The 23,295-nt window shown below is 37.0% G+C and overlaps 1 protein-coding gene across 1 annotated transcript in view; it reads right to left on the reverse strand.

Annotated features, from left to right (window-relative positions):
* The window catches only part of eys (eyes shut homolog), a 376,512-nt gene that overhangs the window by 66,588 nt on the left and 286,629 nt on the right, over positions 1 to 23,295 (reverse strand). Inside the window, exons 36-37 of the mRNA XM_067421808.1 lie at positions 21,936 to 22,103; positions 4,315 to 4,465 (exon numbers count right to left, since the gene is read on the reverse strand). Of these exons, the coding sequence (XP_067277909.1) occupies positions 4,315 to 4,465; positions 21,936 to 22,103 (319 nt within the window). The remainder of the gene's footprint in view (positions 1 to 4,314; positions 4,466 to 21,935; positions 22,104 to 23,295) is intronic.

Here is a 23,295-nt window from a genome sequence, read left to right on the forward strand (position 1 = left end):
CCAGCATTATGTTGGGATGTTCCGCTTCTCGGCTGTGCCGCTGTTCCGTCCTGCATTGCGGCCGTGGAGCCGTGGAGCGGCTTGGACTTCTGCGCCGACCCCGGTGTCCACAAAAGTGCCCGGAAAAATGTTCTGCCTCCTGCATGGTGCTGCGGCGATCCCCATCGTTTGAATCGTCATGAAGACCCATCATCTGGTCTTCAGCTGTCATGCCTCGACGATGTCATCGGGACACTGCCACTGGGAGAAAATTAAAACATGGAGTGGACCACAGTGTGCTGCGGAGCTAACAGAGACTTCCACCATCAGCTGTTTTCTGTCCACCATCAGCTCTGTTTCTGTTCACCATCAGCTCTGTTTCTGTTCACCATCAGCTCTGTTTCTGTTCACCATCAGCTCTGTTTCTGTTCACCATCAGCTCTGTTTCTGTTCACCATCAGCTCTGTTTCTGTTCACCATCAGCTCTGTTTCTGTTCACCATCAGCTCTGTTTCTGTTCTGTTTTCTGTGTTGGTTGATTGTTTGTAGTATTCTATATTTTTACTTGTTATTCATTTTTTTTTTGTTATTCCCCCCCCCCCCCGTTGCACTTTGAGATTCTTCGGAATGAAAAGTGCATTATAAATAAAATCTATTATGATTATTATTATTATTATTATTATTATTAAAATTTAATATAGTAGTTATGCTAAATAATTGCAATTCTTCAACAGCATCTTGCCATTTAAGCCTTTTGAATTCTTATGGGAATTACTTTAGCAATATATTCAAGCATGGTCATCTTTACTAAATATATGATAGAAATCATGGTAACACTTTATAAAAAGGTACATTAGTAAACGTGAACTAATAATGAACTGCACTTATAAAGCATTTATTATTTTTTTATGTTAATTTCAACATTTACTAATACTTTATTAAGATCTTGTTGACATTAATCTTGTTAATGCACTGTAAACTAACATGATCAAACCATAAACAGCTGTATTTTAATTAACTAACATTATTACACGGCTCTGTGAAATACTTGATTCTGATTGGTCAATCGCGTATTCCAGCGGTATGTTATTTCCAGATAACAAACGCTCATCCGGGTACTACGAGTTATCTTGACCGAGACAATCTTATGACAATTATCTCAAGACAATATTTTGTGTCTAATTTATTTGAGACTAGTAGCCGTGTAATAAGCGGGATAATGTACACCCAGCCGGTTGTTCTGCAGAACAACCCTTCAGAGTGATGCAAGACCTGTCACTCTGTCGGGGTTTATTCTGCATAACCTGCTGGGTGTACATTATCCCTTACTTAACAAAGACTAACAATTACAGTAACAAATGTACTGTTCATGTTAGTTAATACATTAATGTTAACTAATAAAACCTTATTGTAGGTTTCGATATAAGTGTTACCGAAATCATAATAGTAACATTATGTGAGTTTGTTGCTTTAAATATATATGTTAATTTCATTATATTATGAAATTATGTACAAGCGGTGACATGGCTCCCTCAAGATAATGTTAATTAACTTCATTATTTGGTGTTGAAATGAACAAAGACTAATATGAAGCAGTAAGTTTCATTGTTGCTGTGTGATTACTGAAATTACAACAAAGAAAAACATTAAATCCAAGCCATATGAAAAAGCAGCTTTGATGTGACTCCCACAGCATTCACATGTCAAAACTCATGAGTCCCAACATGAGTTTCACAGAGAATATACTCAAACAAAAAGCCCAGAAAAGAGCAGCTGCCATTCATAAATGATAACACATTCAATATTAAAAAACTGTAGCTATGATATAATGCAGGAGCATATAAAATTGCCATATAGGAAAAAACATATAATTGCATCGACTTATGAACACATCTTCAAAAAACAAACACATTTTTTTTTTCTTTTTTGCGTTTCTTCAGCTATGGCACTTTAATTTCCCAAGAGTTGATTTTGATTAAAACAGATTTTTTTATTTTCTATTATATTATTTATTTATTACTATAAATAAAAACAAATCTGTCTTTAATAAAAATATAATACAAATGTTATTTCATATCCTTCCTAATACTGTCCTACAATACAATTCATACAGAAGGCTATGAAAACAAACATAGTGAATGTAACTGTGTAGTCTATGATAGCCTACAAAAAAGGGTAACGTCACATTACCTCCTAACATTATAACATTACAATCTAAAAATAATTTTTTTTTAAGCATAAGTTAAATTCACTAAACTAATAATGAAAATAAATAAAAAGAAAAGCACATACTAACTATTAGGTTTTTGATTAGGCTACCCTTATAATAGTCACCTTTTTGAAGGTTTGAATTTCTATATACAACAACAACAACAAATATTTTAGCAAAATGTATATTTTAGTCAGAATTATTGCGCTCATATTCTATTGTGCTCCGTCTGTTGGCGCGCATTGTGACGGCGGCGTTAGTGCTAGCCCTCCAAGAACACATAGAGACTGCATTGCAGTGCCTGCATTTTGAAGAAAAAAAAATTGCATGGCGATCTATGAGAACATCATGAGTGAAATCGCCCACGAAGATGGCGGTACTCCACAGAACGTGACTTGAACTGACTGGACTACAGTATATCCAGAGGCAGAATGGTCTAGAATAGTGACAGCTATAGCCTTACTGTGTTGAATGCGATTGAAAAATCTGTCCCTTTCGCACTTTGGTGGTGCGTTGCCCAATCGCCCTAATGAAGAAACCTACCCTGGTCAAATAAAAAACGTTTGTAAACTTTTTTTTCCCTCGGCCTCATCATTTTTAGTAGATTTGCTACTTTTACATTGGTGAGAGTTTACAATAATCCAAGCAAAAATTAATAAAAGCTGATAAAATTTACCTAAAAATTTAAATTAGTCCATGATTTACACCCCCTCAAGTTATCATTCGCTTCTTTCAGACGAATACAATCAGAGTTATATTCAAAATGTCCTTGCTCTTCCAAAAAGAAAAATATTTAAAACGCTACAAGTTGTAATTTCCAACTTCCGCTAACACGAGAGACTGACGTTCCAGCTTATACAACGTTTTAAATATGGATTTTTTTTTTTTTACCCAAGCGCAACCCCTAAGAGCCGTGTGGAGCACTTTTATGATGATAGATGCACTTTTATGCACTTCCAAACAGAAAGAGCCATTATTATAAAGCTTGGAAGAGCCAGAAGTTTTTTTTAAAAATATAACTTAGGTGCAGTGTGAAAAGCCCTTTAGAGTACTAAGAATAATTTCTTATACAAATAGTTATTTGACAAGTGTATTGCAAAGATAAATAAGTATGTTTGTCTCAAACATACTTTAAATGTGCACTATGTAGTATTTTTGCAGTAAAATATTCAAAAACCACTAGGCCAGTATTTTGTTCAGTTGAGTACTTGCAATATCCAAAATGTTTCCAAGTATTTGTAAATTGTGAGAAAATTGCTATTTTAACTAAGGACCGGGACGTTTCAACATAGCGTTTGAGCGAGTCGCCTGTCAATCGCGTCATATCTGCGTTATCCTCAGTTTTGTTCTGCAGAAGCGCTTTTCTCTTAGCAGTGTGAACATTTCACAGCAGCGCCGAGCGAACGAACGCACAGAGTAATGTCATAACATCATTTTAAACACACTTAAATGTATCTAATATGATAAACAGAGCTGCTTTACCTTATAATCATGACCGGAAAAAGCGGAAGTGCGGGCGCCCGGCGACTGTGTCCTGTCCCGTCATAATAAAAGTCCCGGTACTCGCGAGCCGTGTGTTTGTATAACAACCGCTCCAGTGGCCGTGTTCAGCTCCACAACACTCGGTCCTGCTCTGCTTCATACTACAGTAACGTTAATAACCGCATCAATGAACATGATTTTTACTTGAGTCCTATTTTCCACCGGCTGTGAGGTGAAGACCACATGTCCCAAGATACTGCACTCAAACTTGGCGTCATCAAACTATGCCTTTGTTTAGAATAGGCGCCCTCCAGTGGACGGAAAGTTGCATAGTTGCACTTTAAACAAGATACACTTGATTTTAAAAGCAAAAGAAGTTAAGTCTTGTTTTCAGAGAACATGTTTCAAAATTAAGTTCACTTTTTTTTTTTTTTGCAAGGTTAATGTCTCAAACTAGAGAAAAACAATTACTGAAAAAAATGTCTAATATCTTCACATTCAGCTTCTCAAGCAAATGCATTTGTTGTACAAGTGTTAAAATATTTTAAAACAGGACAAGAATAATACTTTATTCTTTTCCTCTAATATTAATATAGGAAAAATATTTTTTTTTTGCAGTGTAAAGATAAATGAAACAATTCTCACCTCACTGTAATTGGCACCAAACTATCGTTCCTGATGTTTTGATGAGCAGCTGCGGTCAAAACATGAGCACCACTGCAGCCCAGCCTGGCCACTGGTCTTTCATTCTGGAGAAACACATGGAGGAAACGGTCTCCGAAATTTTGCTCCCGGGCTGAAAGGGAATAAGGAATATAAAGAGATGAGGGAGCTTTCACTCAGAGCTTATCATAAAGAGATTTAGTGATGATGTTTTAATTTGGGGCTAGAAACTCTGTTTCAGAAATACCAAATCTCTGACCGTCTGTGAAGTCACTCAAATGCTGGTAAGTCCATTCAACATTAGTATAAAATAAAATATCCATTTCTTTTAAATAGATTTCAGTTGGTCTTGCGATCATCTACATTTGTGTTACCAGGTGATACATTTCATAGACATTTTATAGTAACAAATGCAGTTTGGCATTTTGTTCTTTTGAAAATAAATAAATAAATGAATTAGTTAAAAATAACCAAAGAAGTGACTGGCTTTACTAGTGAGCCAGTGAATCATTCACTCATCTGATTCTTTAAATGTAACAAAACAAGTGACTGGCTTTATTGGTGAGCCAGTGAATCATTCACTTATCCAATTCTTTAAATATAACAAACCAAGTGAATGGATTTATTAGCTAGCCAGTGAATCATTCACTCATTTGATTTTTTACATTTAACACAACAAGTGACTGGCTTTATTAGTGAGCCAGTGAATCATTCACTCATCTGATTCGTTAAAAATAACACAACAAGTGACTGGCTTTATTAGTAGGCAAGTGATTCATTCAATCATCTGATTCATTAAAAATAACACAACAAGTGACTGGCTTTATTAGTGAGCAAGTGAATCATTCACTCATCTGATTCGTTAAAAATAACACAACAAGTGAGTGGCTTTATTAGTGAGCAAGTGAATCATTCACTCATCTGATTCGTTAAAAATAACACAACAAGTGACTGGCTTTATTAGTGAGCAAGTGAATCATTCACTCATCTGATTCGTTAAAAATAACACAACAAGTGAGTGGCTTTATTAGTGAGCAAGTGAATCATTCACTCATCTGATTCGTTAAAAATAACACAACAAGTGACTGGCTTTATTAGTAGGCAAGTGATTCATTCACTCATCTGATTCATTAAAAATAACAAAACAAGTGACTGGATTTATTAGTGAGTCAGTGAATCATAAACACAAGTGATTCTTTAAAAATAAATACAAAAAAGTGACTCACTTTATTAATGAGCCAGTGATTTATTGACTCATTCGATTAGTTTAAAAAAAATAAAACAAGTGACTCACTTTATTAGTGAGTATATTATTTATTAGTACAAGCGTCAATATGTGACGAGTTGAGAGTGAGAACGTGTTGGTCTTTAAAGGTGCAATGTGTAAATTTTCTCTAGCGGTGAGGTTGCAAATTGCAACCACCCACCACTCATCCCTCCCTTTCAAAGCTACGGTGGCTGACACAGGACAAGGATATCGTCATCTGAGATAGCAGACTGTAGCTAGCGCTCTGTAGAGCAGTTTGTCCGTTTAGGACTACTGTAAAAACATGAAGGCGCAAAATGGAGACTTCACTCACGGTGTATGTTGATGGAAATGGCTCATTCTAAGGTAATAAATAAATGTCTTTATACACCATTGAAGACATAGGTGTGTATATTATATTGCATTTCTGTCAATAGATCCTCATAAATACTACCCACTGCCTCTTTAATATTAAAATTAATCAATCTGTCATATTGTAAAAGCAATAACACACTTGCATTCATGCTCTTGGTCTGACCTTTATTTTTTTTTATTATTATTGTGATTTACAATCACATTTGACATCTTTATTTTCTTGTTGTGCCTTCCATTTCTTTGCAAAACTGCCACATCAGCCAACAATAATAATAATAAGTACATAAGCACATGCAGAATCACAAGGTATCACAACTAAATCAATAAGCACCTATTTTATTCCCATCTGAGCTTGAGTAGTCACAACAATATCGTCAAGTTTCCTGCTTGCTGTGGCATACCTGGCAACAACCCCAGTGATTGCAGATGCACTTGACACCTACTGCATCAACTACAGTTGTATTTCTTCCTCTTTTTTATGTAAAGGGGATGGGGCAGGCAGTGTTAGGAAATGACAAATTACTTCTTATTGTCCCAATGGCCCTGTTACCCTGTAGTGGGTCTTACGGAGCGTGCATCCTCTTGTCAGTACCTGTCACCTGTTATTTTCGCTCTGCTTCTTGTCTGCTGATGACTGAAGCCCAGCGGGAGCCTGACGTGGTGCTCGTGGGAAGGTTTTGTTTGGAGGGAAGGGGACGGATGAGATGCAGGTGCAATTCTTAACATTCTCCTGCATTCTGTTGCATGCCTTCTGATTAACTTCCTTTGATCTCTAGAGTTTTTTTCTTTGAGGCTTAAATTCAGACTGGGCTGCATACCTACACATCCAGTGGTACAATCCAAGGGCAGAAAAAAACTTGGACACGGGTGGTTAATTTAGAGATAGGAAAAATTAATTATTACATTATTGATCAGATACCTGTGGTTCCTTGCTGCTCCTTTTTCTTTAAGTTTCATAGAGAGACATTGCGGTCCATAAGACTGAGACAACATTGTAACATTAGGATTTATTTTCCCCATTGGAAATAAAAAGGTTTATGGAAAAAGTATTAAAACATGTTAAAGTTATAAATATTGTGTGTTATTTGTAGGCCACTAACCACATATTACTTTGTGAAACTGTAATATAATTAATATAATATAATATAATATAATATAATATAATATAATATAATATAATATAATATAATAACGTTAAAAATGTAAAAAGTTGTGTAAAATGAAAAGGAAATATCCTGCATATTCTGCATTCATATAATAATTTGTGAAATTGATCATGCGTATTATATAATATATTATAATATAATGTAGCACAATATAATTAGTATAATATAATTAATATAATATAATATAATATAATTAATATAATATAATATAATATAATATAATATAATATAATATAATATAATACAATATAATTAATAATATAATAACGTTAAAAATGTAAAAAGTTGTGTAAAATGAAAAGGAAATATCCTGCATATTCTGCATTCATATAATAATTTGTGAAATTGATCATGCGTTTTATATAATATATTATAATATAATGTAGCACAATATAATTAGTATAATATAATTAATATAATATAATATAATTAATATAATATAATATAATATAATATAATAATTAGAAAAATATAAGTGCTTTTTACTAGTTGTGTCTGACTTTAGGACCACATTATACGAATTGAAATCATCTGTATAAAATTGACATTGATCAAAAATCCGCTCACCACAGAAAAATAAATAAGTTACTAATCACATTCATGGCGGATTGGGAGATCATTCTAATTGAATCAGTCATTTTCCCTCCAATAAAATTGATGAATATGTCACTAGCAGAACTAGGGAGCGAACCCAAATGCTTGCTCCCTGTCTTTTTTACATGGCTAATCTATAAAAGGAATTTCATGAAGACTCTGACAGGTTGAGACATGAGATAAACACTGTCATATTGGCCGTGTCAGCTGCATATGCAAGACTAATCTGACAGGGTGGAAGTAAAATGAATTTTCTAACTTGACATCAAGAGCAATCTCATTCAAAGATGACAGTTTCATCCAGCTCTGCCTTTAGTGCCAACAATTTATAGACATGACTCATCTCCCTATCAGGTTATTTAAATGTCAGGTGATTGCCAAGACCGCTGCTACTGATGTAATATGGACTACATTTTAGTCATTTGAAATAAGCTTGAAACTTTTAAACATGTCGACTGCAAATGTGACAGTAAAACGATATGATTGATAAAACACTTGACACTGAATGACAATATTTCAAACCTGTATTGGCCCACAGTTTGTGACATCACACGCAGTACTTCCGATAGACTATTGTCATTTTGTGAAAATTAGTCCTTGTCTCTAATACTTTTCTCTTTATTTTGCTATTTCAGGTTTGATTTTTGACATGTACCAGGAGGAATGTGGTGACAACCAATATGATCAGATCATTCACAGTCCATCTAGAAAACTGGAAAGTTGTTTCTCCATCTGACAAGCTTTCATCTGATTGGCTTACTTTATCTGACGTAAGGGCATACATGATTTTTAATCAATTAGCCTAGAAACAAATTTGTGTTCACAAGGTCAGTACCAGACTGACAGTGAGTGCTATGGACATGAATGAATAACCTCAGTCAGGATTTTTTCCCAATTGTGTTATTATTGAACTTAGGGCATACAAAAAAACAAACAAGATTTAAAATGTAATTTTTGATATCTGAACATGAGGATGTGATTCCATCCAATATCCTTACAACCTGTCAAGTTACAACTGTGGAAACCCAAGTCAGATGCTTCCTCCAGTGTACCAGAGAATGTTGGTTTACTCTATGTAGCTGATAATTCTGATTATGATTAAGATAGACACATTTCTGCCATAGCTCTCCTCTGAAAAAACCTAGCGTTCAAGTGTTTTCAATCTTATCTGAAATGAGCAGTGTTGTGGGGGTGACGCATTAAACGTAACATGCATGTCAGATAAATCACAAATCAGATTACTTTTTTGATATTACGACTAAAGTAATGCATTACAAGTAATGTGCATTACGTAATCAGATTACTTTTTGATCTAACAAGTAAAGTAATGCATTACAAGTCACATACATTATGTATAAGGGGTTGAATGACTTCCAATTTTTTAAAGTCGACATTTATGTGATGAAAGTCGAGTCGACGTCCACTAGTCGCTAATGACGTTATTAATGAATAAATAAGCCTGAAGCTTGAGCTGAGACGCGAACACAGATTTTTTTTCTGCACAGGATGGCATATGACACAGCACTGCCCATAAGGTTACTCTTTTGTATCAGTTCTTTTGTCCTATGGTCGTTATATTTCTCACAGATTTCTGCACGTTCTGAATAAGATACAGATAATGTAACACCATAAAGATGAATGCATTAGTGAGTGATTTCGTGTGAATGAATTCTACCTGCCAGCGTCTCTCTCCTAATAGTGAACTCCTAATAGTTTAAATAAACTCCTAATAGTTTATTAATAAACCACAGAACAGTGTCGACAATACTTTTCTGCACTACTGATTGGTTTTATGTGAGGTGAGCGCGATCGGCTGTGTGTGTGTGCGTTGCATTGCATTAGTTTATGGCGATGATTAACTTACATTTACAATAAGCGTGCATTCTCCCGAACAATTTTGAGCATCCAGATGGTATAATCAAACATGTCTTGTGGAGAGCTCTCTGAGTATACCTTTATTTGTCATTTTAACTGTTGAAAACAAAGCCTGTGTGTCAGGAAATTGTTTATCCTGTTGCGCCCTCTATAGGCCAGCGACTAGTCGACGTCAAGCTTAAAGCGTCATGGCAGAACATTAAAGTCTTAATGCAACCCCTATTATGTATTCAGATTACTGTTAGATATATTGAGTAAAATAACATGCATTAAAAGTAACATGCATTATGTAATCCGATTACTTTTTAAACAAACGATTAAGTAATGCATTACAAGCATCATGAATTTTATAAACAGACTTTTTAATCTAACGAGTAAAGTAATGTATTACAAGTAACATGCATTATGTAATCAGATTACTTTTTTGAGGTAAAAATTAAAGTAATTCATTACAAGTAACATGCATTATGTAATCAGATTACTTTTTGATCTAACAAGTAATTTATTACAAGTAACATGCATTATGTAATCAGATTACTTTTTTGAGGTTACGGTTAAAGTAATGCATTAGTAACCTGTTATGTCAGGGTTTTTCAAACTTTATGATACCAAGGACCCCCAAATATGATCAACCTTTTTGAGGGACCCCCTTCCTAAAAAAATCTATTTTTATGTACGAAAAAATATTTAAACTGTTAGATAAATATTAAGTGTGACATTATAAATACAACATATTGTTTTCCATCTTAAATTGGCTATTAATGTTGGATGTATAAACCTGAAGAAGAACATTTTCAATTAAAAAATGATTTGTATAAAACTTTCACAATAAATGCATGCAAGCAGTGTACATACTATGTTAAAGCTACAATGTGTAACTTTTTTAGTTTATTCTTAGTTAAAAACACTTAGTTCTTTCAAAAATATATGTGCTCATTAATGTATATTTACTTATTTCACGTAATAAAGTATTTTTGTAAATTTATAATATGCCATTGAAAATACATATGGGTGAGGGGTTTGAATGCCGGTCGCCATTTTGGCCCTCCATCTTGAAAGTACATTAGCCAAAGAGGGACATACCCAAAAATTCAAGCTTCGCCTTTCGCGTTTTAACACTCGATGGCACAATATCGAATATGAAGAGGAGGATTGCCATGTTGGACTAAATCGCCCACCGTAGGAGTTAAAACGAAATTGGAATTGAGAGGAACTGAAACTATTATTCACTAGATGGTCATATACCTTTTCACTGCTAGATGGGGGAAAATATCACACAGTGTAGCTTTAAGAAAACAATAAAAAAAAGATATAGTGAGAAAAACTCACTAAAGACTCAAAGCAAACATATACAATTCTGGAATGTATATGGCAAGAAAGGAGAGAAACATTTAGAAATGAACCAATTAGAATATTTGGTAGACTTTATCAATTTTTGCTTTATCTTTATTCTCTGAAATTTTCTGGGGACCCCTTAGAACCTTCTTACCTTTCGGCTAGAGAGGAGCAATTGAATTAACTGATAGACAACTACTGTGTAAGTGTTTGTAACTTTTCTCATTTGATTGTTTGTTAATTTGTTGTTGGATAAGTGTGTCTGTGTAGTGCTGAGGTGTGTATTATTAGTTTTGGTATATTCACTCGGTGTGTGTGGGAGTTAGCATTTGTTGAGTTAGCATTTGTTTGGTCAGTGCCACGTTGGGAAGCGAGTTTGTTGGGGGCGTGGCCAGCGAGGTATTAAAAGCCTTGTGTGTTTGAAACATTTTGGCTAGAGAGGAGCAATTGAATTAACTGATAGACAACTACTGTGTAAGTGTTTGTAACTTTTCTCATTTGATTGTTTGTTAATTTGTTGTTGGATAAGTGTGTCTGTGTAGTGCTGAGGTGTGTATTATTAGTTTTGGTATATTCACTCGGTGTGTGTGGGAGTTAGCATTTGTTTGGTCAGTGCCACGTTGGGAAGCGAGTTTGTTGGGGGCGTGGCCAGCGAGGTATTAAAAGCCTTGTGTGTTTGAAACATTTTGGCTAGAGAGGAGCAATTGAATTAACTGATAGACAACTACTGTGTAAGTGTTTGTAACTTTTCTCATTTGATTGTTTGTTAATTTGTTGTTGGATAAGTGTGTCTGTGTAGTGCTGAGGTGTGTATTATTAGTTTTGGTATATTCACTCGGTGTGTGTGGGAGTTAGCATTTGTTGAGTTAGCATTTGTTTGGTCAGTGCCACGTTGGGAAGCGAGTTTGTTGGGGGCGTTCCCAGCTGCTTTCAATAACGATACTCAAGTGAGTATAAATAGCATGATAGTCCGCGGCAGTGTGAAGCCCTCCCTGTGCAAGACCGACGAGTGTAAAGACTTCAACTCTTCCCAGTGCAACTCCTCCCGAGCAAGGACCCCGGCAAGGCACTTGAGTATCATCTTCCTTTTCATTATTTGTGTTCGGCTCTAATTCCTATCTGGCCTTTTCACCATGTGCTTTCAAATCTCAACTATAACTACTAGCACTCGTAAATCACGCTCCGTACGCACGAGACGCCGTAATCCTAATAATTTGCGCTATATCCTAACATCCTCTGCTACTTTACTCTTTATTCCAATTGGTCTCTGGAATTGCCAGTCTGCTGTAAACAAAGCAGACTTCATTTCATCTATTGGGACTCATTCTCAGCTTAGCCTCATGGCCCTAACTGAGACCTGGATCAAACCAGAGAACACTGCCACTCCTGCAGCCCTCTCAAGCAATTATACTTTTTCACACACTCCTCGGCCTATTGGGAGGGGTGGGGGTACTGGTTTGCTTATCTCAAATGATTGGAAATTTGATCCATTACCGTCTCTACCGGCCAGTTCATTTGAATCGCACTCAATCACTATTACTCACCCTGTTAAAATCCATGTGGTAGTGGTCTATCGTCCTCCAGGTCACCTCGGTAACTTTGTGGAGGAGTTGGATGTGTTACTTTCTAGCTTCCCTGAGGATGGCACTCCACTGATTCTGCTTGGCGACTTCAACATCCATCTTGATAAACACATAGCTGCAGACTTCAGCACTCTACTGACTTCATTTGACCTTAAGTTAGTATCTACTACGGCTACTCACAGATCAGGTAACCAATTAGACCTGGTCTACACACGCAACTGCTCCACAGACAACACTTTAGTTACTCCATTACACACCTCAGACCACTTTCTCATCACTCTTAACCTCATACTGACTCCTGATACAAAACGTACTCCTACACAGATTACCTTTCGGCGTAATCTACGCTCACTCTCTCCCTCTCGCCTATCCACTATGGTTTCATCTTCACTCCCTCCACCTGCTCAGTTCTCAGCACTGGACACTAACAGTGCTACCGACACTCTTTGCTCCACTCTAACATCCTCCTTAGACAGTTTTTGCCCCCTTTCATCCAGACCAGCCCGCCCCACCCCATCTGCCCCCTGGCTGTCTGAAGTTCTCCGTGAACATCGCTCTGGACTCAGGGCGGCAGAGAGGAAATGGCATAAATCTAAAAACAATACTGACCTTGCCTTTTATCAGTCTCTTCTCTCTTCTTTCTCTACAAATGTCTCCACTGCTAAAACAACATACTACCACAACAAAATCAACAATTGCTCTGACTCTCGACAACTCTTTAAAACATTCTCCTCTCTCCTTTGTCCACCTCCTCCCCCTCCTTCATCAACTCTTACAGCTGATGACTTTGCATCATTTTTCACCAACAAAACAGCTCTCATTAGCAAACAGTTCTCCTCATCACTAACTGACACGCACATCTCAACAACTAACACGAACACGCTTCCATCCTTCTCTCCACTCTCCGAGGCAGATATTTCTAAACTCATCCTTTCCAATCACCCTACTACCTGTCCACTTGATCCTATTCCCACTCACCTCCTTCAGGCTATTTCTTCTTCAATCACTCCTGCACTCACTCACATTGTCAACACTTCTCTTCACACGGGCACCTTTCCCACAGCATTTAAGCAGGCTCGGGTAACCCCACTGCTTAAGAAACCCTCTCTGAATCCAGCACTTTTAGAAAACTACCGACCGGTATCCCTTCTGCCTTTCATTGCAAAGACCCTTGAGCGAGTTGTGTTCAATCAACGCTCTATGTTTCTTGAACGGGACAACCTCCTAGACAACAACCAATCCGGCTTCAAAAGCGGCCATTCGACTGAGACTGCCTTGCTCTCGGTAACTGAGGCACTGAGACTGGCAAAAGCAGCTTCCAAATCCTCAGTGCTCATTCTGCTGGATCTGTCTGCTGCTTTTGACACAGTTAACCACCAGATCCTCCTGTCAACACTTAAGAAGACGGGGATCTCAGGAACTGCTCTCCAGTGGTTCAGGTCTTACCTCTCTGGTAGGTCCTACAGGGTGTCATGGAGAGGTGAAGTGTCTAAGTCTCATAATCTAGCTACTGGGGTTCCACAGGGCTCAGTCCTTGGACCACTTCTCTTCTCCATCTACATGTCATCATTAGGTTCTGTCATTCAGAAACACGGCTTCTCCTATCACTGCTATGCGGATGACACTCAACTCTACTTCTCATTTCAACCAGATGATCCTACAGTCAGTGTTCGTATCGCTGCCTGTCTGACAGACATTTCTGACTGGATGAAAGAGCATCATCTTAAACTCAATCTTGCAAAGACAGAATTACTTGTTTTCTCAACCAACCCAGCACTTCATCAAAATTTCTCCATTCAGCTTGGTTCATCGACCATAACTCCATCAAGGACAGCAAGAAACCTTGGAGTTGTGATTGATGACCAGTTAAACTTCACTGACCACATTACTGCAACAGCCCGGTCCTACAGATTTGCTTTATACAACATTAGAAAGATTAGACCCTTCCTATCAGAACAGGCTGCACAACTCCTGGTTCAAGCTCTTGTTCTCTCCAGACTGGATTATTGTAATGCTCTTCTGGCTGGGCTTCCAGCATGCACTATCAAACCCTTGCAGCTGATCCAGAATGCAGCGGCGAGAGTGGTCTTTAATGAGCCGAAGAGAGCGCATGTTACGCCTCTCTTCATCAAACTGCACTGGTTGCCAATGGCTGCTCGCATCAAATTCAAGGCACTAGTTATCGCCTACAAAACAACCTCTGGCTCTGCACCAATATACCTAAATTCACTTGCTCAGACTTACACACCCTCCAGAAGCTTGCGTTCTGCGAGCGAGCGGCGCCTCGTGGTTCCATCCCAAAGAGGCATGAAATCGCTCTCACGGACATTTTCCTGGACCGTTCCCACCTGGTGGAATGACCTGCCGATCTCAATTCGTGCTGCCGAGTCTGTAGCCATTCTTAAAAAACATCTTAAGACACATCTTTTCCATTTGCACTTGACCAATACCGAATAGCACTTACTGATCACCACAGCAACGACCAAAAGCGCACACTCCTGGATCATATCTACGTCTCTCATCCGGATTTGTGCCTTCAGGCGGGTATGTTACATAGTTATCATAACTATCAGAATCCAGTGTTCTGTATATTGCGTACGTGAGGTTTTGTTGTAGATGGCTATTGCTGCGCGTTTAGCTAGAATACAAAACCAACCCATTGGGCCACTGAATCTGCATTAACGACAACAGCTGGGGCAACAGCCTTAGTCCTAATGGGTTGTAGCTATCTTAGCTATCAAAATCCAGTGTTCTGCACTTTGCGGACGTGAGTTTTTGTTGTAGATGTCTGTCTTTAAAAAAAAAAAAAAAAAAAAAAATTGTTGTGTATTGTGCTAATTAATTGAGATTTCTTACAGCTCTTACAGGTTTTTGGCCTTGTCTGTTCCGTTGCTTCTATTACTCTCCCCTTTTTTTGTAAGTCGCTTTGGATAAAAGCGTCTGCTAAATGATTAAATGTAAAAATGTAAATGTTCTGGAGGACCCCTGGGGGTCCCCGGATCCCAGTTTGAAAACCCCTGCATTACATAATCAGATTGCTGTTTGATATAAAGAGTAAAATAACATGCATTAAAAGTAACATGTATTATGTAATCAGATTACTTTTTGATGAACCGAGTAAGTAATGCATTCCAAGTATCATGCATAATGCAATCAGATTACTGTTTGATCTAACTAGTAATGTATTATAAGTGAAGTGCATTATGTAATCAGATTACTTTTTGATCTGACAAGTAAAGTATTACAAGGAACAAATTATGTAATCAGATTACTTGATCTAACAAGTAAAGTAATCCTTTAAAAGTAACATGCATTACATAATCATATTACTTGTTTGATGTAATGAGTAAGGTAATGCATTAAAAAGACCCTTGAGCGAGTTGTGTTCAATCAACTCTCTATGTTTCTTGAAAGGGACAACCTCCTAGACAACAACCAATCCGGCTTCAAAAGCGGCCATTCGACTGAGACTGCCTTGCTCTCAGTAACTGAGGCACTGAGACTGGCAAAAGCAGCTTCCAAATCCTCAGTGCTCATTCTGCTGGATCTGTCTGCTGCTTTTGACACAGTTAACCACCAGATCCTCCTGTCAACACTTAAGACGATGGGTATCTCAGGAACTGCCCTCCAGTGGTTCAGGTCTTACCTCTCTGGTAGGTCCTACAGGGTGTCATGGAGAGGTGTAGTGTCTAAGTCACATCATCTAGCTACTGGGGTTCCCCAGGGCTCAGTCCTTGGACCATTTCTTTTCTCCATCTACATGTCATCATTAGGTTCCGTCATTCAGAAACATGGCTTTTCCTATCACTGCTATGCTGATGACACTCAACTCTACTTCTCATTTCAACCAGATGATCCTACAGTCAGTGTTCGTATCGTTGCCTGTCTGACAGACATTTCTGACTGGATGAAAGAGCATCATCTTAAACTCAATCTTGCAAAGACAGAATTACTTGTTTTCTCAACCAACCCAGCACTTCATCAAAATTTCTCCATTCAGCTTGGTTCATCGACCATAACTCCATCTAGGACAGCCAGGAACCTTGGAGTTGTGATTGATGACCAGTTAAACTTCACTGACCACATTACTGCAACAGCCCGGTCCTGCAAATTTGCTTTATACAACATTAGAAAGATTAGACCCTTCCTATCAGAACAGGCTGCACAACTCCTGGTTCAAGCTCTTGTTCTCTCCAGACTGGACTATTGTAATGCTCTTCTGGCTGGGCTTCCAGCATGCACTATCAAACCCTTGCAGCTGATCCAGAATGCAGCGGCGAGAGTGGTCTTTAATGAGCCGAAGAGAACGCATGTTACGCCTCTCTTCATCAAACTGCACTGGTTGCCAATGGCTGCTCGCATCAAATTCAAGGCTCTAGTTCTCGCCTACAAAACAACCACTGGTTCTGCACCAATATACCTAAACTCACTTGTTCAGACTTACACACCCTCCAGAAGCTTGCGTTCTGCGAATGAGCGGCGCCTCGTGGTTCCATCCCAAAGAGGCATGAAATCGCTCTCACGGATATTTTCCTGGACCGTTCCCGCCTGGTGGAATGACCTGCCGATCTCAATTCGTGCTGCCGAGTCTGTAGCCATTTTTAAAAAACATCTTAAGACACATCTTTTCCAATTGCACTTTTCCTATTGCACTTGACCAATACAGAATAGCACTTACTGATCATATCTACGTCTCTCATCCAGATTTGTGCCTTCAGGCGGGTATGTTACATAGTTATCATAGCTACCAAAATCCAGTGTTCTGTATTTTGGGTACGTGAGTTTTTGCTGTCAATGGCTATTGCTGCGCGTTTAGCTAGAATGCCATACAAAACCAACCCATTGGGCCACTGAATCCGCATTAACGACAACAGTTGGGGCATCAGCCTTAGTCCTAATGGGTTGTTATCATAGCTACCAAAATCTAGTGTTCTGTTTTTTCCGTACGTGAGTATTTGTTGTAGCTGGCTATAAAAAAATAAAAATAAAAAATTGTGTACTGTGCTAATTAATTGAGATTTCTTACAGCTCTTACAGGTTGTTGGCCTTGTTTGTTTCGTTGCTTCTATTGCTCTACCCTTTTTTGTAAGTCGCTTTGGATAAAAGCGTCTGCTAAATGATTAAATGTAAATGTAAATGTAAATTAAAAATCACATACATTACGTAATCACATTACTTTTTTGATGTTAATAAAAAGGTAATTCTAAAAACACAAACACATTTATTTACAGTCAAAAAAGTTACTACAGATGAAGTGTTTTAAAAAACAGTAGTCCAGTAGTGCATAAACTGTAGCTGAAATATAGCTATTAATGCATGATGTCCAAAACAGTGAACAGAATAATCATAAAATGCTTTTAGAACAGTGACCTCTATGAATGAAAGGGTTAATACTTATAATACTTATAATTATAACATTAATAAATGTATTGAAAAACTAAACTCTCATATACAACAGAGATTTGTCAACGAGACAGCGTTTGAAGGAACAAAATGGACCCTTTATAATATATTCTTGTTTTCCAATAATAATACTACTTACAATTTTAATACATTATAATTAATGTAAATCAAATTCACTCAATTACAGGTAAAATCCCCAAATACTCATTCATTTGGAGTTTGGCCCAGCCAAGGGACCATATTTGTTTATGACGAAGTAATTGAAGAGCATCATCCAGCAGGGTTTGCCAATTAGCTAATGGGATCAGCCATCATAACTTTAAATTCAGCCCACAGCACATATACTGGTGTGATTGATTTCACCTAGAGACATTTGCTATGTCATTAACATGTCCTGAGAGAGGACTTCATTATCGGATAAAGAGGTACAGTCGACTGTCCGGCGTTTTAATTTAGCACTGAGGCTTACAGTTATATTCACAGTCTCATAACTCAGTGTAATCCGCAGCGAGGGAGGCTGTGAAACCAATTATTCATTAAAACACACTGATAGAGAGCGAGTTATCGAGTCAAACTTTCCGCATCAATCGAAGGTGATTGCTATTCAATAGACACATCAGGGGAAATATATCATGAATGTGATGTCAAAATTAATCACATACCTCTCAAATCAAACTGACATTATTATTGTAACACACACGCTATGTGTATTTATATACAGCTGTTCACCCTGATCTTGGAGCAAGCAACGAGCACGTAGCCATAGAGACATATAATTTATGACGAGTATGTCACTGGTTTACAATTAACACAGATAATGAAGTCTGTGTGGAAAAGCTTGAAGACCTAACAAGGTTTCCATGGTAAATTGCATTAGATACATTTCTGCAACAAAACGAAAAAGAAAGCCTATAACAATTCACATCTCATCTGCGGGAATGTAAAGGTGGTTTAGCAAAGCATTTTGCAAACTCTTTTTGAAACTCTTTTTAAACTATAAGGCACATATCACGACATTAGCACATTTAGCTATTAAGGGTGTGTTCACTCTTGTAGTTCGGTTCGCTTGGTTCGTCTGGTCTGGACCAAAAAAAAACAAAAACATTTAATCCTGGTCTGATAGGCGTTTTATCACCGAACCTAAAGGCACAGGGATAAGTTCACAACCTGATCGGATCGGCTATTTTGAAAAGGAATTTACCTAACATCCAAAACAATGCTGGGTGCTAGGATAAATGCGCTCGTTGTATGTGCGTAGCCTGTGTTGGAATTTTGAACAGCTGAGAACTCGTGAAGAGCTTATAAAATGTGTAAAGGAGAAAACGCTGACAGGACTTCCCTCCTTCACACACACAAATGAAGATCTGCTAAAAGGAGATGCGGTTCTGAATGATGTCTGTACTGAACTGTGATGGGCAACATCGGGACTATATGGAGAAAAAACAGCATTCTGCTCTTTTTAGGGTCTCATCTTCCTGTTTTTGGTCCGTTTACATGCCTTTGGTCCATGTTGAATTCATATATCAGATTAGAGTAGAGATGAAAACGTGAAAACCTGTTAGAGATCGTGACTATCGCGGTTACGCTCATGTGACTTTGCTGTTCTACGCAGTCACGAAAGCTTATCATTCAATGCTTTAAAGCAATGTGGTTTAAAAATAGATTCTTTTAAGCAGCGAAAGACAACTCTTTTCAGTATGATTTGTCGGTCTTAAAGTGACAGCATCCAAATTTACCTGCTGCTTTCCTGTAGCTCAAACGGTAGGGCATGGTGCTAGCAATGCCAAGGTCATGGGTTTGATTCCCAGGGAAAGCAAGAACTGACAAAAATTTAAAATGTGCACCTTAAAATGCAATGTAAGTCGCTTTGGATAAAAGCGTCTGCCAAATGCATAAATGTAAATGTATAATCAAAAAAAAAAAAAAAAAAGATAATCTCTAACTGCTCTTGACTGAACCACTTTTGTAACTATAATAACATTTAATTTACACAGTAAAGACAATGGAGTTTTTTTTATTTAAGTATTTTACATTATGTATTATTTCTTATTTCTAACGCTTGAAGTTTTTCAGGTAGGTCTATTTCATTTGTGTCTTTGTTCAATCAATCAATCAACTTTATTTATGTGCTTTTACAATGACGATTGTTTCAAAGCAGCTTCACAGTGTCAAACAGGACAACACTGCAACAAAATTAGATTTGGCTATACAGTCGTTATCAGCTTATTTTAATTTATCATATAGCGACAATGTCGGCAGATCAGTATTATAGTTTATAGAATTAAATAAGACCTAATTAATTAATTTTATTTGAATATTTAGTTGAAAAACTTGGATCATAATATAATGTTCTATTGTAGTTTGTTTGTCTTTATCACTGTTTACTTTACTTCGGTAAGCTTGAGAGGTTTCTTTAGGCTAGTATTAGTTTTTTTAAAGTTATATTAAAAAAGGTGATAAGAAATATGAAATGGCAAAGATATCAACATTTTTGATATCATAAGAACAATTTAAAGCAAAAAAGTAGTAGCAAAATAAAATGCCTAACCCTAGTCCCCAGCAACCTGTACTGAACTGTCCCAAGCAATCTCTGTAGCCTCATTTAGTAAAAGTAAAGCTTCGAAAAAATAAGAAAAAAAAAATTTACTAGGGCATTACTAATGCATTTTATAAAATGTGAAAATATCTTGAGCTTGTGTTCAAGGTCCCATGGCATGAAACTTTAATTTTATGAGGTTGTTCTGCATTAATATGAGTTCCTCTAGCTTTAATAATGTCCCTAAGTGCCTAGAAATTTTGATTGGTGTAAAAAGAGTTCAGGCTGTCTTTCTCTGCCTTTGACAAATTGAGAGCCTAGACGAGCCGATCTTGGATTCTCCTGTTATGAAGTCATAGCATGTAAGGTATCCTCCCCTTCCTCTGCTTTGTCCGCCCAGAGAAATAGTAGAGAACGATTCAGTTTATCAGTCGCGATGTCAGTGCAGGCTTTACCATATGGATTTGACAGCACCGCCATAAACAGTGAGTAACAGCGTTCATTAATGCCTGATCTAGGATCAGTGGTTTGTGATGTGTACCTAATCATTCAAGTTCACACAGACTTTCTTTCTAAATGACCTGCCGCTGCCGTCTTGATGCATCAGTGAATCAAGCCAGTGACTAAAACGATCAACTTCACATCGTTTCTGTTAGTAGCATGAAACAAATCTGTTATTTAAATGATTAAACTACAGAGAGTGATCAAAGAGCACTCTTTATAATTTTCTGATCTGTCAATCACACGTATATCTGCGGTGCACACCTGTCCACACTGCCGTTTGAATGAATGACGCTGTTAAGCTGCTCAACAGAAGCTCTTACTATATTCATGTCGATGTCGTGTTTGTTAGCTGTGGTGAAAGCATTTTGTGAGAGAAATAACGCTGCAAAGTTCACTCGTGTTTATTCAGAGCTCTCAGATACAAACTAAATAAATTTGCACATGCAGAGCGCTCTCAACAGGTTGGTACAATAACACTTTCTTAACAATCTATCTCCAGTTCGCTTGGCTGCTGCACCTGATTAAACCACGTCCCCTCCTCCACGTAATCTCATTTCAAATGCAAAGATGTTAGCCAATCACAACAGTGGGTGTTTTCACTGATGCCTCACAGCAGACACACCTCTTTAAAAAGAGCATCCAGAGGGCTAATATCAGTATAGAAAAAATGCCTTTTCATGTCACAATCCATGCCATAAGACATTTAACTGAAAAACTCCAAAAACCCATTGACTTGAGGATAGTGGAACTAGAAGAGCTAAAATGCTAACTAATTTCCTGGTTTTGACCTACAAAAATACGTCATCCCTGCAACGTGCTTTGATAAGCATTTCTCAAATAGCTTGTCCCTTTTAAAAATGGCCAGTAGTCTTTTGACAGTCCTAAAAATTAATTTTAGCATACAGTGCAGCTCAAAGCCATTCTAACAATTCCAATTTTTACAAGTCTTTAAGTGCTGTATGCTCTGGTGGCTCTCAGATACTCACTGTAGAGAATAGTACCATGAGGTGTCTTGCTCTTCATTGTCAAATACACGGTCCTCCTGTCCTCAGAGGAATGACTCGTAAAGTGAGTGTCTGGCTGAAACAGGGACGTCAGAGACGGCAACTCCAAGAAAGAGGTACCATCAAACCGAGGGAAAAAGACTGTTATATCTGAAAAAGAAGACAAAAAATAAAAAATAAAATAAACACTGTAATTTTACTGGTATAAGGTAAGGTTGACAATTCAAGTAAACATTCATCCTTTTCACCATTTTGCCAATTAGGGCAGTTATTTTAAATGCCTGGGGTGTGACACATTTTTATTTCAAAATCTCATCTAATATGAGTTCATAAAAGTAAAGCACTCATTTAATGTGACACAGACAAACATACAGTATATATATATATATATATATATATATATATATATATATATATATATATATATATATATATATATATATATATATATATATATATATATATACTCTAAAAACTAATACTATGATTTACTCAATTTTTTTGGTGAAACATTTTTACACTAAAAAAATTGAGTAAATTTTAAAGCAGTGAAATCAATTATAGACACCATATGATCTGAGTAAATGTAAGTAAAAAAAATTAAGTAGATCTGAGTAACTGCATTTGTTACATTAACAAATTCAATTGAGTAGAAAAAAATGGGTAAAAAGCATTTTAAAAACCAATATTTATGACTAATATGAACTGTTTTTATTTATGAGTATTACTAACTTGTATAGTATAACTTTAATTTCCTCTAAACCTTTGTAAAATACTCCACAGTCCACACAAACACACTTATACATGACATGGCCTTTATTGTCGATGAGTACAGCAATAACGTTACAGCATATATTACTGTTTTGACATGTAAAGAATAACAGTTATTTTACAACATTTAAACTCATGTAACAAACATTTTAGAAGTAAAAATTAAACATTTAAAAGTAATTCAAGTGTAATCAACCAGTCTGTTATCCCATTTCCACCGTATCAGCGCTGTTTCTCGAGCCTGAGATGGATTAAAGTTAACTTAGCGGTCTGCGGGTGGACTTTGAACTTGAGACCGCTGTCCTGCATTTCATTCGTAGCTGAAAGATGCTGCGAGGCGCCAGACTCCATAACCTGACAATAAACAAACAGTGCCCAGTTTTAATAAGATTTTATCATCCAAATTCATTATATTCATTATCTTTAGGAATAAAGTTGTGTGTTTTGAGCAACACAGCAGGCGTTTCAAAGACCAACGCCATACGTTAACTTAAGGTGACTCACACTGTCCCTGTATGTTGTTTTGAATTAAATAAAATGCCTTTAAGCACAGTAATGATTATATAGATAA

This window comes from Pseudorasbora parva, chromosome 17 (genome assembly GCF_024679245.1).
Source record: "Pseudorasbora parva isolate DD20220531a chromosome 17, ASM2467924v1, whole genome shotgun sequence".
Taxonomy (NCBI): domain Eukaryota; kingdom Metazoa; phylum Chordata; class Actinopteri; order Cypriniformes; family Gobionidae; genus Pseudorasbora; species Pseudorasbora parva.